At 39.7% G+C, this 16,909-nt stretch overlaps 4 protein-coding genes across 4 annotated transcripts in view; 1 reads left to right on the top strand and 3 right to left on the bottom strand.

The window, feature by feature from the left end:
- Positions 1–9,785, bottom strand: part of LOC115622047 (suppressor of lurcher protein 1) — a 63,759-nt gene extending 53,974 nt beyond the window's left edge. Inside the window, exons 1-3 of the mRNA XM_030515919.1 lie at positions 9,766–9,785; positions 9,389–9,615; positions 7,748–8,356 (exon numbers count right to left, since the gene is read on the bottom strand). Coding sequence (XP_030371779.1) covers positions 7,748–8,356; positions 9,389–9,615; positions 9,766–9,785 — 856 coding nt within the window. The remainder of the gene's footprint in view (positions 1–7,747; positions 8,357–9,388; positions 9,616–9,765) is intronic.
- LOC115621992 (fatty acyl-CoA reductase wat-like) lies at positions 3,285–6,652 on the top strand. Its single transcript, XM_030515846.1, has 5 exons — positions 3,285–3,477; positions 4,679–4,791; positions 4,885–5,395; positions 5,612–6,401; positions 6,476–6,652. Exons 1-5 carry the CDS (start codon positions 3,402–3,404, stop codon positions 6,591–6,593), a joined length of 1,608 nt encoding a protein of 535 aa, XP_030371706.1. The 5' UTR covers positions 3,285–3,401; the 3' UTR covers positions 6,594–6,652.
- Positions 9,786–9,807: 22 nt separating the features above from the next.
- LOC115621996 (calmodulin) lies at positions 9,808–10,988 on the bottom strand. Its single transcript, XM_030515851.1, has 4 exons — positions 10,774–10,988; positions 10,473–10,706; positions 10,158–10,414; positions 9,808–10,091 (listed from the first exon to the last, which is right to left on the bottom strand). Exons 1-4 carry the CDS (start codon positions 10,813–10,815, stop codon positions 9,920–9,922), a joined length of 705 nt encoding a protein of 234 aa, XP_030371711.1. The 5' UTR covers positions 10,816–10,988; the 3' UTR covers positions 9,808–9,919.
- A 3,695-nt stretch (positions 10,989–14,683) lies between these two features.
- LOC115620819 (glutathione S-transferase D7) lies at positions 14,684–15,994 on the bottom strand. The gene is made up of 3 exons (XM_030514246.1): positions 15,729–15,994; positions 15,523–15,664; positions 14,684–15,104 (listed from the first exon to the last, which is right to left on the bottom strand). The coding sequence occupies exons 1-3, from the start codon at positions 15,992–15,994 to the stop codon at positions 14,778–14,780; spliced, it is 735 nt and encodes a 244-aa protein (XP_030370106.1). The 3' UTR covers positions 14,684–14,777.
- Between the last annotated feature and the right edge of the window lie 915 nt (positions 15,995–16,909).

Here is a 16,909-nt window from a genome sequence, read left to right as displayed (position 1 = left end):
GTGACTAAAAAAACGAAAAATCTTCATACATGCACCCACTGCGTGCATTTGAGCTTTTTCATAGACCGATATAACGAACTTCTTTTTTGTTGCATACGTTTAGGTTGTGAAGAAAACGCACTCTTGCTGGTTAAAATCTTGTGATTTTGCCATAAGCTTGGGCCAACGGACCCAATAGTGCAGTGCTGGTTGTGTGACTACACCGGCAAGAACAATGGCTACTCCTGCCGCGCACTCAGACGAAAGAGCTTCATCTTCACGATCGCCTGCTGTTTCTATTGTGCTGTTCTCGGAATCTGTTAGATTTAGATTGTGTAAAATGTAAGTTGATGACTTTTCACCGGTGCAAGCCTCATTTCGCATTCCATTTTATCTAAATTACTTTCCGACTAGACTTAACGAACACATCTGACCTTGGCTCAAGGCGGTGTATATAAGTTAATATTTTAGAAAGCTTTAAGCGAGACGTTTCTCCTCCTTGTAGCAAGCGACGAAGTTTGGACTTCTCAGATTCTAGCCTATACCCAAAGGATAACAGGGTATAAAAATGGAATATAAATTTAATTGCTGTAGCCTTTTTAGAATAGCTGCCGCAAAACTCTGTGCAATGTGTTGAAGGCAGCTAAGCAAATTATACTGTAATATTGTCAATTACTTCAACCTTTACAAACATTAATAAATAACAAACAGTGTTTAACTAAGAAAACACATTTTCATACTTATTTGGAATTCCCCCAGCTTCGAAGGGAGGTCTTTAGAAACCGGCTTTAATGAAAATTCAACTAAAATAAAGGCAAACAAAGTAGTGTATCGAAACCATTCCAGTTAGGCTAAAGAAAGGTATTCATGTAATAATGTTGGATACCAATTCTATATTAATTTATAATGATTTAGTGGGCTGCAGATTGTCATCTGCGTGCTGAAGGTGTGAACTCTAATCATGATGTGTTACTCTAATCGCAGTGACCAATGATGCTTGCTGGTGATCCTTGGGAGGATGTAGTGTGTAAGGTGATGCGGTGGTGCGGTGGTGCCGTTTTCCGAATTTACAGTTACATTTGGTGATAACTTTCAAACTGATGTTTATTGATGAATTCGCGGCTAAAATAGCTATGCTTAAATGTACTTATGAATATATATAGCGCTTTTGCGCCTATTGGTGTGAATATTGCAGGCTTGCACAATTCGGTGTTGTACTAGGCCTGCTGCTTACGTAAGTGTGTTACTTATTTAGATTGCTAAGCTAATATTGCTGCATGTGCAAAGCATTGATCGCATGCCTACACATGCTGGCGCCAACTCAATTGTATTGTGTTGACACATAATTATACCCAAGGACGGTAAAATCGATCACCAAGTTTTTGTTTAATTTTTTTAATTTCTATAATTATCCTACTGTACAGAGTATTTCAAAATCGGTACACCCGACAATAGCTTCTCCACTTGTTTTCCAAAGATTTCGGAGCCAGTGGCCTCACCGCCCCCCGCCCAGCGTAGGGTATGTACAAGTATGAAAATTGTATGAAAAAGCAAAAAGAAATAAATATACCATTGCACATTGGGCCAGGCGGCCGATTTTTTGGCATATATTCAAAAATGTCATGGAAAACAAGAAAAGAATGCTGAAGTCGAGCAAGCTCAACTCTTAAATATCCTGTACCTCCCACAAAAAAGGAAAAACTGAAAAAAAAATGTGTTAATAATTAAAAAAAATATATAAATTTAATTATTTAATTAAGACATGTTCATGTACAGTTTCAACAGCATACATTTACATCAGAATCGTGTCTCTGCGTATTTATATGCGTGTATGTATGCAGCACAAAGTTGAACCCAAGCAGCAGCAACAACAACAGCTGCGGGCGGCGATTTTATTTATGGTTATAACTCTTTAGAATTGACCTATCATGATGAAACTTGGTATACAGACACATAATGACTAACGGGATGTAGCTACCTAATTTTCGAAATTCTAATAACTACGGGAGTTATGGAAAAAAACACGAATTGCGGTGGGGTGGGGGGGGGGGGGGTGTATCAGAATAAAAAAATAAACTTGACCTGCCTAGGGCTTATGGGAATCTGTATACCGAGTTTGGTTATTCTAGCTCTTGTATCTTCTGAGATCCTTGCGCTCATACAGACGGACGGACAGACGGACGGACGAACGGACATAACGGGCTAAATCGACTCGGCTGGTCACCCTGATCAAGAATATATACACTTTGTGGGGTCTGCCTCGCCTCCTTCTGTGTGTTACATACATTCGCACAAAACTAGTATAGCCTTTCGCCCTTTGGGTACAGGCTATAAAAATTCTTATTTTGATATTACTTTCCTAATACGCATAACCTGACTACAACAAAAACATAAATATTTCGGATCTTTATGCAATACTGTAATATTGATAACACTTCAAAGTCAGTTGTTCGATCTGCAAGGCGTTTTGGTAAAATTGGTGCGAAATTGTTTGCTAATTTCTTAATTTTGAAAAATACGGAAATGTTGATAATGGAAATAAAAGGCCTGGATATGTTGGAAGTTTATATAGAAACAACATTTGTTCGTATTTGTTAATTTGTTTTTTGTGTGCATTTATTTGTGTTGTTCATATTTGTATAAAACTTAAACCAAGTGCCCGTCTATTGTGGAGTGAAAACATACTTTCTGCAACTTTGTGCGAAATAGTAATAATGCCAAATTAAAGTTGAATATTTATATTAACTTGTGTTAAATATGCTTTTTGCGACTTTGCGGGCACTTTTATTTTGTAGCTGAGGTTGAAAGTGCAGAGAAATCGTTATTCGCAATCACTCCAAGATGATTTTGGAAATGTTTGTGGTTAAATCGTAGTGCTTCTTACACATGATCTCTATCGTTTTGATAAATACAAAATCATATCAATTGTGACCTATCTGTGGGGCGAGCACAAAATAATTTATTCAAAATGGCAATATTTAAAGTTTTGCAATGGTTGGTTTTCATTCAATTTGTTGTATTATTTGTAAGTTAAAGCACAAATAATCATAAATATAAGTGCTATTTAGTATAATACTAGTACACGAACACACATTAGTTGAATAACAAGTGATAATATCTGTGTCTTATATGGGCGGTAGGAGTGGGCGTGATCCGATCGGTCCAAGCACCTGTGCCAAATTTCAAGTCTCTAACTTCATGTTTCGAATTTATGCCAAAAAATCGGAAGTCTGGCCCAATGTGCATTGATTGTATTAGTATAAATATCGGTGGTTTATTCAAAGCGGACCTCATTAAAGTGGTGGCCGTGAGTGCGTTAAGATATAAGTGGTGATTGTTCAGCTAAGTGTGAATCGAAACAATTTGAAGCTGAGTTGGTGGTTTCGCAGGAATTCGGAAACAAGTACAACAACGAACCCGAAATGGAAACGGAAGTGCAAGCGTTTTATAAGAACAAAACCATTTTTGTAACCGGTGGCAGTGGCTTCTTGGGCAAAGGTATAACAAAAATATGATAAATCCAGTAAATGCGAACGTAATAAATTATAAATACGAATGTTGTGCAAATTTATTGATAAACGCAGGAAGTGAATATTACACTTAGAAGTGCTAAGTGCCTGTGCTTTGAAACTTTGATAAATACTGCAGTAAATCGGGAGTGGGAGGAACATACTCGTATGTATTCTATAAAGACCAATACAAAATAATATACAAAGTACGTCAGAGTTGTTTAATCAATGCCTTATACTGGGTTATGTTGTTACTTGTTATGAAGACATTGGAATTTTACAATCCAAATGATTTAATATTATATATGAGGGTATATAAGTTTTGTGAAAGCCTGGATTTCGGAAACGGCTGAGAGCACATTAAATAAAGCTTGGTATGTGAATGCTTCTAGTCGCTAGTCTACACGAGTTTATTTTTGTAATTCAAAAATAAAGTAAATATGCATTCACAAGTCGTTCACGTGTATGCAAATCAAACACAAGAACACTGCAAAAAATGTAACTTGCTGGTACATACATATGCAAGCCAGAATTAAATGCTAGAGTCGAGCGGACTCTACTCTTAAATACCCTGTACCCACTCCAAAAATAGAAAATAAAACATGAAAGGAACGCTAGAGTCGAGCGGGCTCAACTCTTGAATGCCCTGTACCCACTCCCACAAAAAAGAAAACAAACTAAAAAATAGATTTTAAAAATATATATACATACAGACATACACACACTTGTCTCGAAATTAGGAGAATCTGGATACGGTTTTGGTAAAATTGGTGCGAAATTTATTGCTAACTTTGCGAGCTTGTCAATTTCTTAATTTTGAACAATACGTAAATGTTGATAATGGAAATGAAAGGCCTGGATATGTTGGAAGTTTATATAGAAACAAAATTTGTTATTGTTTTTGTATTTGTATTTGTTCATTTGTTTTTTGTATGCATTTATTTGTGTTGTTCATTGTCCAAGTTTAGTAATTCTAGCTCTTATATTCTTTAAGATCCTTGCATATATTGACTAATCTTGTCAACCTGATCAAGAATATATGTACATTCTCTTACATACGTATGCACTAAACTACAATACCCTTTAAATACAGGGTAAAAATTGCCGTAATGAATTGAATAATGAAAAAGAAAACCAAGTTCGAGTTCAATACAAATTACTAATACAACTTGTGTACTCTTGACTTTCAGTGGTAATTGAGAAAATTATGCGCACAACTGAAGTGAAACGCTTGTATATTCTTATGAGACCAAAACGTGGCGTGGAAATACATGAGCGTATTGCCTCTTGGCTCACCGATCCGGTAAGTATTAAGTATGCTAACGAAAAGCTCATTGATTGATTTCATAAAATGCCTTTATATGTGTTTCTTGTATCTAAATATCATATCGCACAGGTTTTCCAGAATTTGTTAAATGTTAAGCCCAATGCATTTGAATGCTTGGTGCCCATAGCTGGTGACTGTGCGGAACTTGATCTTGGCATTTCCGAGCAGGACAGACAGATATTGAGGAATGAAGTACAGATTGTTATACACAGCGCAGCGACCGTGCGTTTCAATGAGCCGCTGCATCATGCGCTGGACATCAACGTTCGTGCCACCCGCCTCGTGATGGAATTGGGCAAGGAAATGCAGCACTTGGAATCTTTCGTACACGTTTCCAGTGCCTTCTGCAACTCCGTCGTATCCCATATCCAGGAGATCTACTATCCGGAGTTTCTCAGTTGCCCAGCCGCAAAGGTTTTGGAATTGAAGGAGCAACTGAGTAATGAGCTGCTTGACAAAATGACGCCAGCATTTGTAGACAAATTTCCCAATACCTACACCTATACAAAGGCGCTGGCCGAGCACCTGGTCCAGACTGAATCGGGAGATCTACCAATGTGCATCTTCAGGCCAGGCATAAGTAAGTGAAAGTTGGGTTGATAACTCATAAGAAATTTGTAATGTAGTTAGAGTTAGTACAGAGTATTTCAAAGTCGGGACACCCGACTTTAGCTTTTTTACTTGTTTTTAATTACAATTCACAGTTGATTAGTCACAGAATTTGAACGTTTCCTTTTAGTATTCAGTATTGCTAATAACCCTATGATTTATTCTAATTTGATGTTCACCTCAACAGTTATTGCCAGTTACAAGGAGCCTGTGTCGGGCTGGATTGATAATTTGTATGGACCTATTAGTATACTCTATGCCGCTGCTTTTGGAGTGATGCGTATTTGTCGAGTCGATGTAAAAAAAGAGGCGAATGTTGTGCCCGTGGACTTCTGTGCCAATTTGTTGATAGCGAGTGTCTGGAAAACAGCCATTGATGCAAAGAGTGCCAAGGAACAGAATCCAGAGCAAATAACCCAGAAGGATGGTGAAAACTCAAGAATATATTCCATTCAGAAAGAAGAAGAGCAGAAGACTTTTGAAAAACCAATCTATAACTTTGTGTCCAGTGAGCACAACCCATTAACATGGGGCGACTTTATAAGCAAGGGGTCCGATCTATACCCCGCCTATCCCATCACTAAGATGATATGGTTCCCATTTCTCATCCCCACCAACTCCCAGTTTCTGTATCAGTTTCTTATTTTCTTTTACCACGTAATACCTGGATATGCCATCGATCTGATATTACGTTTAAGGGGCAAGCGTCCTTGCATGGTAAAGATTTACGAAAAGATACACAAGAATTTCGAGCTGCTGGGACCTTTTGCAGAAAGGAACTGGAAGTTTCAAACCACAAATATGCAGCGATTGTGGGAACACATGTCAATATCTGATCGTAGGAATTATGAATTTGACATGACGAAGGTCAATTGGAACGAATATGTTGTTCGAGCACTTGCAGGCATGCGTATCTATTTGGCAAAGGAGGAGCCTGGTAATGAGTCTATAGAGCGGGGCAAAAAAATTCGAGCACGGTAAATATATTGGTGTTATTATTCGGGGATTTATTTATTTATTTATTATCTTAATGATGTTTGTTAATTTTCAGATTTGAGATCCTTCATCGTTTATTACAAGTGATCGTCTGCAGCGCCGGCGCAGCTATTTTATGGTCTGTGCTCAAATTATTTATCAGTTTCTGGATGAATTTTATGACAATTTTGTAACATTTAAGTGTTTTTTAAAACTATTAATGGTATTAGCATAAATAAGCTTAAAACCAAAATACTGGCTTTTCTCTTTCATATTGTTTGATGATTTTTAAAATATTTTAATTATTCTGTTTATTATCAAATAATTTGAAGAAATTGAGGCCTTTCTATGCCATTTCGTGCGTTTATCAACACTGTCAAGTTGCCCAGCTGATATTGCAGCAAATGTCCTTATCTTCATGAGGCCATAGGTGTTGTGGAGAAAGGGAAACAAAATAGTGAATAGAAACCATTGCAATTATGCTAAAGAAAAGTGTTCATAAACATACATAAATACCTATACATACGGGTATATGCACAAAATAGGGTTCTGCATTCTTGCACATTACTTCTGGACACTTCAATAAAAGAAGTTTTTATTATAAGAAACACACATACATATGTATGTCTGTATGTACATATGTATGTGTATGTGTTTTACATATTTATGATTGAAATAATATGCCCAGCTCCAGTTTGAATGTAATATTTAACGATATGTTACAATTTTTACATCAATTCAAATATCCGTTAATATTTTTTGAAATATCAGCGAATTTTTTATACGATATTATCACACTTTTAAAATGATTGTTTCCTAATGACAAACAGAGTCCACAACTAATTGTAATTCAACTAATTGTAATGTTTGCTTAAGTTTACTGATACTAGTAAAAGGTTTTAAAAAGTTGAAAACTGTTTAGTTCGAAATATCGAAATACTTATGAAAATACTCACTCCCAGCGGGGGGCGGGGTACACGACGTTACCGCTGCCACAAGCCAAAGGCTCAGCAGATAGAAAACCGTTAGCAACATTTTGCAAGCGCGCGAGTCGAGAACTTGTAGCAGACTGCCAGGCGCGCGGCCAAATCAAGAAGCTTAAGACAATTTTCTGTGGTTAGCCCCCACCCGCCCCAGACCGAATGTGGCGTCGATTGGCCACATCCGTTACTGACTGCGCCAGGCTTCCGCCAGGCATTAGCGCCACTGACAGACGGAAGCTGTCGACAGTGGCGACGGTGGTGGATGAAGCAAAACATCGATGGCAAAACTATAAGTTTGCCACCGATTAGCATAATTCGATGCGGGCGGATGGGGGCGGAGGCAAAAATATGAGGCGCCAACTTACCATTTACTAGGCCTGCAGGGCTGGCGAACACAAGGGAAGCACCACTGCCTGATTTAGCCACCTCTACGTCCGTTAGCAGACGATTCGCCTTGGCTGGTGGTGTGAGCTTTGCTGTCTGCTCCTTGATAGCTACGGCTGCTTCCATAACTGGCATACTAGGCGCAGGCAGCAACAGTTTCTTGTTCGGCACGAATTTGTATTTGCCGCGAAATCCTTTTGCCGTACGATTCGAACTGGCATTGAATTCGATGAGTAGGTCCGGTCCACTACTTACAATGCGCCGTTGCGGACTGGGAGCACATAGGACATCGATGACAGCGGCCATATGTGCGGTCTCTGCATCAAAAATGGTCAACGAGTCCAGCTGGCAGCCGCCGCTGGCGACTGGAGGCAACTGCAACTCCTCGAATACCACCTCGACGCAGCTGTCGGGCCGTCCGATGAACTTATAGGCACACTTGATATGGGCCGGATAGTGGGCGGGAAAGCGGGGCGAGTGAAAGTAACGCCAGACATTCAGGGCGGCATCTGCATCGTCATTGGTGCTGGCAAAAAAGTAAAAGTCGCAGTAGCTGTGCGGCACCAGGCGACCCTCCGTGCGAAAGTTTTCTGCAAAGGATAAAAATAGACGGATATTATGTTATTAATAACTATAAGTAAAATAAAAATTTTAAAAAATCCAATATCGGTTCACCCAGTCGAATGTGCTGAGATAATCACAGATATAGTCGAATTGAGAACTTCCTCCTTTGCAGACTTAAGTCTCTCTCTCTCTCTCTCTCTCTCTCTCTCTCTCATTAAGAGTAAAGTACATCCTTTCCAATTAAAAAAGGAAAATTGATATTGAGTTATTCGTCCATTTGTCGCGCACTTACTTAATGCAAATTTAAGACTTATATGGTATTCTCATGCCATTGTCAGAACTGGACCTAATTAAAATGGGACCATTCACCAGCTTTCAAAAAGGATCATCAAAAATCGATTCACTCAGTGGAATGTGCTGAGGTAACAAATTTAAAAAAAAGAAAACCCACGAGTTAATAGCCTTCTGCTTTTTTGAAGTCGATTCGAAATTAGTTAGATACTTTAAGGAGGGATAAATCAGAGTAGATAAGTCCATCTGAATGTCAATAAACTTGACAGATTGCTTATCTAAATTTGAGAAGAGGCAAGTCTTGTAAATAAATACAGTCCCAGAAGAACATCACTTGGGACACAGCCAGACAGACGGCCAGAAATAGAGTTAGATGGAAAGTTCTTGCAGAGGCCCTTAGCTCCCAAGTGGAGTAAAAGGGAATAAAAAAAACGGAAAAATTGAATGTGTAACCTCTGTCAAAGAACAAGGTTTCCTACTTTCTCGACGATGAAAAGGACAATCTAACAATTGGCCAAAGAAATGAAATAAATTAAAATCGCAGGTTTAATAAAGTGATAAGCGAAGGCTTAAGAATGTGAGAATTAGAATCAATTTTGAACTGATGGATGGGCTCGTCTAGTGTACACAAGTTTTGACGAGTCCAAGGTTTTTCTTGGACGTATGCTCTATTATTTAGGGACTTTGATATGGAAATCCCACATAATGCGCGAATGGGTTTGGCTTCAGATTCGGGCTGGAAACACTAGAAAGGGTGTTGCACTTACCGCGCTTCAAAAATCGATAGGCAGCCGTCAGATTGAGGGTCCAGTCGGCGACCTTAACTGGCGGCTGCTGGAAACTGAGTCGCAACCCAAACAAGCGCCCCGCACTATAAATAGGCGACTCCCGTGCGGCAGGCCCGCTATGTTGACACCAAGTGTGGGTTGGCAGCGTTGAGTTCTCGATGACGGGGTCGCGCAGATACGGAAAGACCTCCACGCTGTCCAAGCAGCTGTCAAAGAATTTGCTTTTAATAGCGTATCAAAAAAATATATGTATGTTGTAATGATGTCTGAAATTTATTGGCCGATACTTTGGGCTGGCCGCTTGGTTGGCTCGTTGGTTGCGTCTAAAAATAGTGCGCTCGACCGCAACGACCAACCAGCGGCCAACGGCGACCATTAAGAAAAACTTGTTGTAGGCGCTCTGTGCTTTTCTCTGTTCTTCACGATTTATTTTGATAAAAAGTCTAACAAAAGTTGGCGTTAAGTTTTAAAGGTAAGAGAAGAGATTCCTTTGGACAGGTGCTTCAGCGGCTACTCGCCCTTGCGCTTACGCATGCCACCAAGCATGCGACAGAATGCCGGATAGTCAATCATGGGCGGTTCCTCCAATGACTTTGGCTTGGCCATTGGCGCATGACTCAGTGCCTCCTTGGCCTCGCTGATGCTCATTTTATCGCCGTAGTTGGTCAATTCCTCGTAGATTCTGTCAACAAGAAAGCAAGAAAAAAGCTATCAGGCCATATAAATTCCCCGATGGCTTGCCACCCACTTGCGCTCATCGATTTTGCCGGTGCCGTAATCATCCCACTTGCTCCAAGCCTCCAGCAGCACTTCCTCCGGATCTAATTCCACAGTGCGTCTGCACATTAGCTGAACGAAAGCCTCATAGGTGAGTGGTTCCTGGGCCTCCTCCATCATTTGCTCCATCAGTTGCTCGTTGGGCTCATGACCCAGTGCCGTGTACGTGAAGCGTAAATCATCTTTGGAGATTAGTCCATCACAGTCCGTGTCGAAAAGGGAGAAAACCTGCGCTTTCGCAATGCCAGTGAGAGCTCTCTTTATATTCGCAAAACTGCCAACTTACTTCCTTCAGTTCCGCCAGCTTGGCTATATCCAGATCCTGTGGCGCCACATGATCATCCGCACGCAGCTCATCGGGCAGGCGGTAATGACCGCTAGACTCGGGCAGCTTCAATGTGGGGTTAAATATCTCATTGATGACAGCCATGGCTTCGGAGTCATGACCGAATTGTGCTGGCGGTTGCGGTGTGTTTGAGGCTTTGCGGGCTGCGCTGGCAGCGCTGGCACGTCGACGTCGCTGCGAAGGTCGTTAGGAGGGGGTGTGTTAGTTGATGAGTCACAGAGCTGTAAAGATTTTCACTCACGCGCTCCAAATCTTCGATCGATACTGACGGATCCATCGACATGGCGGCGATTCTTTTCTAAACTCTATTTTTTTCCGCAACTCACTGCCAGGCTAAGCCACGAATAATTTCTAAAGATTCCTTATTATGTCCACAAAGCTTGTTAATTTCTTGTAATGTGGTTTCACGATCTTTTCGCCTTATAGCCTTTAGCCAACGTTCGCACCGACGCTCTGCCCAAGTTCCACTGAAATTTACGGCGCCTGTGCTCTCCAATTTTATTGACAAATCGATTGCGAAAATTTTATGTTATTTTTATGCCGGCCACTGATGCACAAACACACACACATACATATGTTTACATATTTCTGCAATTTCTGCAATTTTCACATAAATTGACACAAATTTTCGCATAGGCTCTTGGATTTTTATTTATAAACAGGCAGGCGTCCGCTCCACGGACCGCCCACATGGCCGCGCGCATCTCACAGATCCCGCACCTTGCCACCGTGGCCTTCACAAAGTATTTTAATTACATTGCATTGGCAATTGCCAACTACAACTGCAACTGCATTTGTAAATTTGAACAGCCTCGGCGACTATTGCACTTCCTCGTAAGGCGCACAGCTTATCGGCCAAGCTTGATGGTCGATGGTTGATGGTTGATGGCTGATGGCTGATGGTTGACACACAGCTGCCAGAGACTCTGATGACGATGGCGGTGGCTGCGATTCCCAATCAATTTCGCATGCTCCGATCGATGCGCGCTAATGAAGCGAGCACCCGGCATGCCCGGCTTACTGTGAATTATGAACGGAAGCATTTCGGTTTTAACTCACCCGCTGCGCAACTGCAGCTGCTGCAGCTGGAAGGCCACCAGTTCGTCCTCCTGGCCCCCAATGAACACCAACAGGCAGTTATTTTTGGCGCCAAATGCCGAACTGGCATTCAGTGTCAGAGTGCCCCAATGGCTCACATTCCGTTCATTGATATGCAAACAGGAGCAGTCTGTGTGTGAGAAATGCAAACAAAAGTTATTCCAGGCATTCGTTTAGCAGCTCAAAGAAGGGCTTCAAATGTTAACCCATAATGTTAACCTATTCTTGATGTAAACACTTTGCGAAATTATTAAACCACTTACTATAAAGATAGTTGAGAATTACTTATCAAATGCAATGCAAGTTCATTTCAAAATTAAATTAATATGCAGTTTGGCCATCACGGACATTACAAAAGCCTCTAAGTATCTGGCAGTCAGATATAAAAGCAATATCGTATTGGAAGAAGAAAAAATTAAGGCTACAAATAAAATTGTTGAAACAGAAAGTCCGATTTCAGAGATTTAGACGAAATGGACTGAACCTTTTGGAGCCCATAAGGCATCTCTTGTACCTCTTAAGTACAAGGTACACAAGCTAGTAATTCAAATTATTCTTACCTTGCGTTTTTTAACCCAAAAATAATTGTCAATAATTGTGTTCTAATTCAGTTGTAGGTTAAGCTGAGCTATAATTTTGTTCAGCTGTATAGTACCTCCTAGGTTTGTAGCAAAAAATAGATCGATTTTTAAAAGGCTCAAGGGTGTCTTTCGTATTAAACGAAATCCATTAAATCCAACCAAACCTAGCCCAGCCTTTTTTGGAAAAGTTAATACTTTCACTACATTTCCGTTTGCTTGACACTAAGGATTAAAAAACCAGTGCATCCCTTGACTTATAACAATGTTTTAATTGACGCCATATAATTCCCAAAGTATTTATATGAGCATCGGAGAAGTAGGATCTATTGTAAAAATACGACAATTGTTTAGTCTTTTGGAAAGTATTTACGAGCCTTGATTTCAATATCAAATGTACGTTTCATTATCGGGGCACTCATCCTTAGACGTTGGTCTTCTTCAAAAAGCCAAGCAAGTTGAGATACTTGATATGAGAATCGCAGAGAAATGAGGCTTAAACAAACTTAACAAGACTTACCGGACTGGTTAATAAATACGACATTGCCTTAATTAATCAAAATTGCATTGTTTTCCTATTGCTGTTGTTTAAATTTCCCTTAAAACTCCACCTTGTACCCTCACCTAATAAACATATCATTTAAATAACATATATTCAAATGCAATATAAGATTATGATAACAATTTATCTATATAATTTATCTAAATAAATAAATTATAAATTTAAATGTATCTATAAACTAATTAACTTCTTCTTTGTGATATCCCTCTTGGTACTTTTTCTTGCTGAATTATTCGAGGTACAGCATAGAAACTTTCTTCTGAGTTCTCACTAATTACAGCGCAATTGTCTACATCCATGAACAGTTTAAACTAACTCAACTGGCACTTATCAAAGTCGGGTCCATTAAATCACTCTTGAAGCTAATGTGCATCATATCTGTAGCACGCGTCCTCTTGCTTACCCAGCCACAATTCCTGTTGCTTGCTCTTGGCCACTTGCTGAATGGCCCCAGCATTGTGCATCCCAATCCACGTTAGTGTTAGCCAGGTAATGAGGCTACTGGCTGCTGCCATAGCTGGTTAATCTACGTGTCGTCGCGCTGCTGGCCAAAGCGAAACTGTGACGCGGAAATCGGCACAGCGCGACATTATCCTGTGGCTGTGGCCGGCTCTCATGTGTTTGGCTTAAAAATAGCTGGCCATTGTGTGGGGTGTTCGGTCAGTTAATGAAATGGCGCGCCTCTTTTCGTGGCATTAAATTTAAGTTTAGGTTTTTTATGCTGCTTCAGGTGCTGCGACCCGAACAACCGTCCATTGCTAGTTTCACCCCATCCCCCTGTTCATTTCATTAATTTCATTTACCTGCGGGAAAGCTCGCCACATGATGGAAGCAGCAAAAGCATCCTTTAACTTTATTTCGTGAGATATTTTTAAATGGTTTTTCCCCAGCGCTTTGCTGCAGCTTGTTAGCTTGTGCGACTAGCCCCAAGCTATTATTTTTTTGTGTCCATGCTAGAAGTCGAGCAGTCAACGGGTCGTCGTGTTGGTCCAGTTGGCCAGTCAGCAGTTATGAAGCACAAGAGAAGAATATTAGTTGATACAAGCTATTTTATTTTTTTACACTTTACTAATTTGTTATTGATTGTCTCTTCAGCTCTTGCAACCTAAATTGAATCAATTTAATTGACACAATTTGTGGTTGTAAGTAGTTTGGTTGACGACACTTCCATTGAGGAAGTCTCCTATTATTCTCCTCCTTTTTAAGTTTGCTATTGCGAAAGGCAGACAATGTTGATTATATCTAAACAAACGTTCACAGCATAGATGATTTTTTATATTATATAAAAGTAAATATTATCAAAGTCGGTATATTGCAATGTTTGGCATCAACAAACAGTTTCTTTCTAAGCAGTTTCTACTAAGAGGGAGCCCACATTGTTGAGATAGTGTACTCGCTGGGTTTCTTGAAATTTAATTGGCATCCATTATCTCACTTATTTCCTGACAATTTCTAATATGTGTGTCACTTTCATAAAAAATAATTTTTTCTTTGTTTTTGTTAGACATAACCAAATAACCAAACAAAAGAATATGAGGAAGAATATGCTAGAAATGGGATTGAATAGAACCGAGTAAAATAAAATGTTATATTGTAGCAAAGGATATTTGGATTGGATTGAACTAGCAACAAGATACGAATAGAATAGACTATATAAAATTGTACAACCTTGTATCAGTGTACCTCCCCTGGGCTATAATGTAAACGCATCAGGGAGAGAAACTTTTTCACTGGAATTTTAGATTCAGCTTAAGCACGTACACGTTGCTTGTCGAACTTAACAAAACATTGTAGACTTGAGCACCGGGTTTCTTAATTCATGTAATTGAATCGCAGCTAAATCGATAACCTGACACCCGAAAAATTTTTCAGATTATAGTAAATGCTGTTAGAAATTATTAAAAAACTTGGGCTTAACATTGAAAGCAAGTCGTACATATATTTACTAAGGGTAACATTTACAATAAATGATTAGGTGATACTTTTTTATAATGTTTGGCGCGCTGCCTATGCGCCACCCATTTGATTCATCTTCGCCTTGAACATATCAGCCAGCATGATTGCCTTGCTGGCATTAATCTCCTCATAGTCATAGGGAGCCAGATGCTCCTTGCAACGCTCCATCCAGAGTCGGACGTGCTTATACGGCTTCAATTCCAAGCCAAAGGCTTCTATCTGGGAGATTGTAACCACCATAGTCAGATCTGCGATGGTAAAGTGCTCGGCCGCTGCGAATTGGCGGCCCTCGAGTATGGCATTTAGCCAGCCTACGGCCTCGCTGAGTTTGGCTCGCTTGCCCTCATCCAAGGGGGCACCCATGAACATTGTGGGGAACTGTGGATAGGAGAAGGGAATATAAATACATACATATACGATTGCTAGCATTTCTAACACTCAAAAGAAAAAAATCATATTCTTTCAAAAATCAAATAGTGAGAATGACAATAGTTAGGTAATTGCGAAAGTTAAAAGCCTAAGTAGGTTTCCTTATATACTGAAAACCGTCAAAGGTTTTGATAGTTTCGAAATTATTATTCTTTGTTATTATCTCATTGGATCTATCAATATTGATACGTTCAATGATGAATATGGAAGCAGCCCAGCCATAAACTATAGCGAGGTATTTCTACCACAAAATCACTGAAACCCCACTTGGGAGTTCTATGCAATTTATGTCCTTATTTTACGATAATTCCTATCATGTATTATTTACAAAATGCGCAGAATTGGAGCCTAAGCGAACTTTACTCACATAATAATCGGTCATGCGTAGGTAGAGGGTGCCAAGGTCGAACTGCAGGCGCTGATCCACGAGTGCGCGTACACGAATATCCGTAGGATATAGTTCGTCACTCTTGGCATAGGCAGCCACCAGGTAGGATAATATGGCGCGACTATTTGTGAATGGAACGGTTAGTTAATGAGCAAAATTAATGTGAATTAATGCTTGCCAGTTACCTCTCCCAGAGCACTAGTCCTTGATCGTTCATTGTTGGCACACAATGTTGCGGGTTAATGGCTACAAAGTCCGGCTTCAGCTGCTCCCCCTCCAAAATGTTGATGATCTTCAGGTCAAGCTCTAAGTCCAGCATTTTGGCCAGCAATAGAATAGTGCGACAAGGCGGACTGGGCGGCAAATAGTATAGGGCAGGAGGGGACATTTTTCCACCGCTAATAAGCAGACAATAAACAAATTCGGTGACAATGTGTTCGGTATCGTTCATCGGTGGTACTAAAAAGGCCAGCAATGTTGGCCAGCACTTGGAGTCATTTAGCCATTGATGTATTGCCACTGTGGCCGAAAATCGATACCATTGATTTCTATCTTTTATTAATGCTAATTGTGCGCGGGAACCACAAGTTCAAGGGACATTTGTGTCAAATTGTGTTCAATATGCAGTATACTCGTATTTGTATTCAAGGGCTCGTTTACACGTAAAAATAATTGGAAGACAATTTGTCATGGGAAGCAAAACAATTGCATTTCCCATTCCTTCTTTAAATAAACAACTGCCCTATGTACGAGCCCTAACCACAATTAATTGGTAGTGCTAGGGGTTTTTTTTCGATAGTGCTACTTTCAATAACGTATATTTATATTTAGGTGTCGATTGCATACAAATGGCTGTACTTTTTGAAAAGGTCATTTAGTTACCTTGAATTAAATATCAACAAAGACACACGTTTTACATACAAAAAAAGATAAGACAACTTTCTTAATACACGAAATATTTTTGACCATTATTAATTTTTATCATTTAAATAAATCTGTGAAAAAGTGTAAATGTAAAAAAAATGTTTAAAATAATTGTTTATAGAATATTGTGATGATTGAGCTGTAATTTAGGTTCAATTTTCTACTTTTTGAGCACGATGGAACGTGGTAAACAAGTTTGTGAGCAAGGTCAAGCAATTAATCGTGCTGAGGGCTCGTATATGTACATATATATAGTGAGATAGGGATAAAGGATACACATGTCGATGCTTTGTCAATGGATATGCTTGTCTTATCTTTTTCGGTAGATATCTTGTTTGGTAATTAGTGCCCGTGCTAATTCTATTTGCTTTTCATTTTACATTCGGGTACTCTGTACTACAAGTATAAATTATTATTGGCAAAATGTTAGCCCCAAGCGTTC

The sequence above is a fragment of the Scaptodrosophila lebanonensis genome, unplaced genomic scaffold, assembly GCF_003285725.1.
Source record: "Scaptodrosophila lebanonensis strain 11010-0011.00,11010-0021.00 unplaced genomic scaffold, SlebRS2 tig00000024-arrow-pilon, whole genome shotgun sequence".
Taxonomy (NCBI): Eukaryota; Metazoa; Arthropoda; class Insecta; order Diptera; family Drosophilidae; genus Scaptodrosophila; species Scaptodrosophila lebanonensis.
Note: the sequence above shows the minus strand (reverse complement) of the source record. Positions and strands in the feature narration are given on the sequence as shown.